The sequence below is a fragment of the Silurus meridionalis genome, chromosome 10, assembly GCF_014805685.1.
Source record: "Silurus meridionalis isolate SWU-2019-XX chromosome 10, ASM1480568v1, whole genome shotgun sequence".
NCBI lineage: Eukaryota > Metazoa > Chordata > Actinopteri > Siluriformes > Siluridae > Silurus > Silurus meridionalis.
Window position 1 is genome coordinate 3,507,016 of NC_060893.1, and position 6,278 is coordinate 3,513,293.

The 6,278-nt window shown below is 42.1% G+C and overlaps 1 protein-coding gene across 1 annotated transcript in view; it reads left to right on the forward strand.

The window, feature by feature from the left end:
- nudt4b (nudix (nucleoside diphosphate linked moiety X)-type motif 4b) overlaps window positions 1-6,017 on the forward strand; it is a 9,019-nt gene extending 3,002 nt beyond the window's left edge. The window contains exons 2-5 of the mRNA XM_046858582.1: window positions 2,357-2,467; window positions 3,143-3,187; window positions 3,349-3,436; window positions 3,972-6,017. Coding sequence (XP_046714538.1) covers window positions 2,357-2,467; window positions 3,143-3,187; window positions 3,349-3,436; window positions 3,972-4,153 — 426 coding nt within the window. The 3' untranslated portion in view covers window positions 4,154-6,017. The remainder of the gene's footprint in view (window positions 1-2,356; window positions 2,468-3,142; window positions 3,188-3,348; window positions 3,437-3,971) is intronic.
- The last annotated feature ends 261 nt before the right edge of the window (window positions 6,018-6,278 follow it).

Sequence of the window (6,278 nt, forward strand, 5' to 3'; positions counted from 1 at the left end):
TTAAAATATGGCTGTATATAAATAACAACAAACTGAACTGAATTGGATTAGAAATGCGTGTGCACCACAATGAAAAGACAAAAAGTCAAATTCGTCTCGATTACAAGAAAAAATGAATTGTTTCTTATTTAACATCAAAGCATTTATATTGTTTCGTGTTACACATACCCTTAAAAACCCTATTTAGTGTCATATGTTTCAGTATGTCTCTCTCTCTTACACACACACACACACACAATAGTGCATGTATATGTGTATAGGTGTCTGTGGCTTGGTGGTGTACTGGACACCTGCTGCTGCACTCTGCCCCTTATTTCCTGAACCGTTAAATATAAATGGATAGAACAGACTGGAAATAAAGGAGGTGGCAGCTCTTGACCTTAACTCGGCATGAGAACGTGTGTGTGTGTGTGTGTGTGTGTGTGTGTGTGTGTGTGTGTGTGTGTGTGTGGCGAATGATCGTCAATCACACAATCCCATTACAGCGAACACCATCCTGATGCCTCCTGCGGATTAACCAGATCAGAGTGCAGATTCGTTATCTGACAAAGAGCGTAAAATAACTCGTATTAAAACACACACACAGGTTGGAACAGATTCTTTACACATGCAGGGAATTTGCATGCTGTTTCAGAGACAGAGGGGCAGAGAGTCACACAGGGAGCGACGGGTACAAATAGAGAGACACGCAGGGAGAGACGGGTATCTATAGAGACACATGGAGCGATGGGTACAGATGGATGGAAAGTGACACACAGGGAGAGACAGGTACAGATAGAGAGATGGGTACAGATGAAGAGAGACACAAGGAGAGAAGGTACAGAGAGACACATGGGCGGCGGGTACAGATGGATGGAGAGAGATACAAGGAGAGACAGGTACAGATGGAGAGAGACACACAGGAGAGAGAGAGCTACAAATAGAAACAACGAGTTACAGGTACAGTTACAGATGGAGAGACACACAGGGAGAGATGGGTACAGATGGAGACGGGTATCTATAGAGACACATGGAGCGATGGGTACAGATGGATGGAAAGAGACACACAGGAGAGACAGGTACAGATAGAGATGGGTACAGATGAAGAGAGACACAAGGAGAGAAGGTACAGAGAGACACATGGAGCGACGGGTACAGATGGATGGAGAGAGATACAAGGAGAGACAGGTACAGATGGAGAGAGACACACAGGGAGAGAGAGAGAGCTACAAATAGAAACAACGAGTTACAGGTACAGTTACAGATGGAGAGACACACAGGGAGAGATGGGTACAGATGGAGAGCGGGTATCTATAGAGACACATGGAGCGATGGGTACAGATGGATGGAAAGAGACACACAGGGAGAGACAGGTACAGATAGAGAGATGGGTACAGATGAAGAGAGACACAAGGAGAGAAGGTACAGAGAGACACATGGAGCGACGGGTACAGATGGAGAGAGACACAGGGAGAGAGGGGTATAGAAAGAGAGACACAGGGAGAGATGGGTACAGATGGAGAGACACACAGGGAGAGAGGGGTATAGAAAGAGAGACACAGGGGGAGAGAGAGCTACAAATAGAAACAACGAGTTACAGATAGAGAGACACAGGGAGAGAGAGCTACAAATAGAAACAACGAGTTACAGTTACAGATGGAGAGACACACAGGGAGAGACGGGTACAGATGGAGAGACGCACAGGAAGAGACGGGTACAGATCGAAAATTGAGTGGTTTGTCTTGATTCTGATCCATTCTTTGTTGCCTGTTAGTGTTTTTCTCTGGAAAAGAGGTTGTTTACAATAAACAGCACTACAGGCAAATTTCCAGTTGTAAGTTCACACTTAGCTGTGTGTGTGTGTGTGTGTGTGTGTGTGTGTGTGTGTGTGTGTGTGTGTGTGTGTGTGTGTGTGTCAGGTGCAAAAGGAAAAATTACGAATGTGTATGGCATGAAGAGGGGAAAATTCCGGTCCTGCAGGCTTCAGACGAGTGGAAATTCAGATTGTTGTGGTTTTAGTATTGAACTGGAGCTACGGGTCACACATGAGCCCGAGAGAGGAAAAGGCCGAGGGGTGGATTTGACCATGTGGCTCATTTCTGTTATTATTATTTAACATGAATTTCATTTGCTTATTTTATTTTCATTTACAGAATCCAGAGTTACAATTTCATACCACTGTACACCTGAGCAGGTGATGCTTAAAGGACCCTGTTTAGGGGTTTAGAAGTGGCATCTTGGTGGTACTGGGATTTGAGCTCATAACCTTCTAAACAGAAATCCCAACATCTTATCCACTAAATGATCCTAATGTGAAACAGTCTTTTTAGATGTTTTTTTAATTCAAACGTTCTAATGAAATGAACTCCTTTTGCAGGTGTTGTTGGTGAGCAGCAGTCGTCATCCGGATCAGTGGATTGTCCCAGGTGGAGGAATGGAGCCGGAGGAAGAGCCGTGTGGTGCAGCGGTGAGGGAGGTTTATGAAGAGGTGCGTCATTATTCAAATGAACTATTAAATGAACTACAGAGAAACGGGTTCTGGGTCTGCCTGCCTTGTACTATCTCCATTTCACAGTACACAGTTAGCTAAGCATTGTGACGTATTTCACCTCAACTTCCGCAGTGAACAGGCATGTTGATTTGGCATCACTTGACAGATCATAACAAGTTGATTGGGTGTTTTTCTTCGCTTATCTTCAGGGTTGCTAATTCACAGCCTGGCTTGAGCAGCTAGCTAGGATCATTTGCAATATGCTAATTAAGTCTTAACAGTGCTGAATCTTCAAGTGCGTCGGTGCATCGACACTAGAGGTCAACCGATTCATCTGTTTTGCCAATTTATACTGGATTGCTGGAACTATTGTCAAAAAAATCCATAGCAATAGTTTTTCCGGTTTGCGTCTAAAAAAGGTCCACTGTTATTATATGGTACGAGAGGAAGATCACGAATTAGCACATTTTCATGATTCAAATAATATTATGAAGTACTATTTTACACTGTGTTGTCGTTTTTTATTATTCCGTATCCATTTTAAAAACTCAGTTGATTAATCGGTTAGCGGGAAGTACAATCAAACAAAATAAAAAATAGTTGTAAAGCATGTAGAAGTAGCATCGTGTTGATTTTCTATATAAATCTCTGAAGTGTATCTTGTTGTTCCAGGCTGGAGTGAAGGGCACACTGGGTCGCCTCCTGGGGGTGTTTGAGGTGAGCTTCTACTTTTGCTATCTATCAGTGTTTACGGTTTACTTCATCTCCTGTCCTTTTATCACGTTAGCACACGTGAAGTTCAGTAATGGACACGATTCTTCAGCTTTATAATCTTGAGAACAATAACATTTCTGAGACAATGTAATGGTTCTGTGCAGCATAATCAGGACAGGAAGCATCGCACGTATGTGTACGTCCTGACCGTGACGGAGACTCTGGAAGCCTGGGAGGACTCGATCAACATCGGTAAGTTTATAGAACTTTCAGAATTCAACATGCCATTTTTTTACGTGAATGACATCATCTCGACGACCGATATGACATCACAAGACACAGAGCCCATTGACTATTTGTGTAAGGTTATTTGACACAGAACACCCACAGAAATAAGAGTATTTCAGTATATTACATAAAACCTGTGTGTGGATTTTAAGCACCTGAAAGACAGTGTGGAACAGGATTAAATTATTTGGCGTCAATTCCAAATCTTTTGAGACGATGTTACAGTTAACGCATCCATTTCGCTTTCTCAGGGCTTATATGCTTTTTTTTATGTAGTTGCTGCTAAGTTTTAGTGGCATCTCCTTTGGAAAGTTGTAGATCTGTGGTTAAGATTTTGGACCTTTCATCAGAAAATCAAAAGTTCAAAGCCCACACCACCACTGCTGGGCCCCTGAGGAAGGCCCTTAACCCTATGTTGAATAAATGAGGTAGTTGTGGTGAGATCTGGCGTTCCATTTGTGTACTGTGTATTTGCATTGTGCTCTGTCTCCCTCTGCAGGTCGGAAGAGAGAGTGGTTTCCTGTAGAAGAGGCTATAAAGATCCTGCAGAGCCACAAGCCGGTCCATGCAGAGTATCTGAGACGCCTTCAGCTCAGCTGCTCCGCCACGGACAACGGCAACATCCTTTTGCCTCCTCCACCTCCGAACGACAATGCAGCCCGAGCTGCAGCATGCAGATAGGACTGCACGCTTTTCTTTTTGTTTGTTTTTGTTTGTTTTTGTTTGTTTTTTTCTCCTTCCTTTTCCCTTTTCACTTGCATTCCGTTTGGGGGGATCTGTGTGTGTGTAATATATATATATATATATATAACACACACACAAACAGACATATGCACACTTACATGGACAGAAGTCCCTGAACCCCCCGAAAATTGTTCAGGATTTAAAAAGATTATTTTGCTGCAAGGTTTTGTTTTTAAAATGCCTTAAAATGCACTGTGTATGGGTTATTTTTTTCTTTTTTTTTTTTTTCTCTCGTTCTTCTCGTCACTACGTCTGCGAGTCACGCTACATGTACAGACTGAATTACGAACCGTAGTCGTGTTACCTCAGCTCCCCGGATGACCCCCTGCTGCACATCCTGGGGATCGTGGACTTGCTGTACGGCATTTTGAACCCTCTGTATTTCTGCAGTTTCAACAAGAACATTTCTAAAGCCTTCTTTTCCTTTACCACACTTTTTTTTTTTTTTCTAGAATTTGCTGAAAAATACCTTCTGGCCACGAGTTGAGCTCATTTCTGGGCCGGGGGGGGGGACTTAAACAAAATCCTGGCGTGATATACACTATATAGCCAATAGTTTGTGGACACCAGATCAAAAGATTGGTAGGTGCTCCTCCTTCTTTTTAATTATCCCATTCCACATTTGGTCTCTGTTTGCTCTTATAGTTAAGCTCCACTCAACTGGGAATAGGTGTGGAGATTTGTGCTCATTGAGCTGCAAGGGTGTTAGTAAAGTCAGGTATTGATGTAGGTGAGGAAGCCAGGAGATCATCAAACTCATGGAAAGCAGATCTTCATGGAGCGGGCTTTGTGCACAGGGGCATTGTCATGCTACAACAGGTTTGGGGTTCAAGAGAAGGAAAAATTTCATGCTAGAGACTTGCGATACAAATGTGTGTACAACTATGAGGGAAGGACCACGTGGGAGGGAACAGCGGGTGTCTGAATACTTTTGGCCATAGTGTGTGATGGGAGTATTAAAAGTTCTGGAAACACATGGAAACATTACACCTTTAAATAGGAGGGAAATGGATAGAAGTCGCATTTGGTGCTTTCTTGTGATGTACCCTGAACTTTCAGTGTAAGTCTGAGTTTGTTTTATTTTGTTATTTGTGAATCAAAAAAAAAAAATGTTTTAACTAACCAAACATCCCTTTAACCTCTAACCCTTTAACACCAGAATGGAGTGGGACTGGCATGGACGTGTTCATGATGGTACATGGTCCATGCCATGGTTCAATGATCACAGTGTTGAGGCTCACGATTTAAGACGCTGTTTAGGGAACGATCATATATCGGATGCAGGAAATCGGATGTAGATGATTGAATGCAGAAGGTCAGATGCAGATCAGAATCAAGGGATCAGATGCATAAAATCGGAAACAGAAGATCGCATGTAAGAGATTAGACGTAGAACCTTATATTTAGAAGATCAGATGTACGAGATCGGACAAGAAATGTACGGAGTGTAACATTTCGCTCCGTTCCAGTTGCACTAGTGATATGAATCTAATGGCTAGTGATGGCTCATGACCAGCAGCTAGCAAATCGCTAACATCACCCACTTCACTCACATTGTAGTGTAGCAAACAATGTAAATATCAGATTAATCTAATAATCCAATCTTCAAATCTACATCCGGCTTCTGACCGACTGAACAATGTTTTGTAAATATTCTGAAGATTGCAGAGGTTTTTAATGGAAACAAATGTATGAACTTTTGCTGAAATCTTTTCTGCTGTTAGTTTTTTTTATTATTTTTATGATTCTGACAAAAGACCTCGTAACATTAAACCTGATTTTAATAAAGTCCAGAACACAATCAGGGCTTGATGTGAACTCGTACACTAAGGAGTGATGGTGTGTTGGGATGTGTGTTGGGGTTGGAGGTGTGTGTGTGTGTGTGTGTGTGTGTGTGTTCAGTGTTTCTGCAAAGTCTTAAAAAGTCTCAAATGTAACTAAAATTTCAGGCGTTAAAAGTCTTAGAATTAGAATCATTTTAAACAGGTCTGATTTTTTAGATGTTCATGTAACGCTACCTCTAATGTTCATTGAAATGCTCTGGCAGCACTTAATGTTTTTG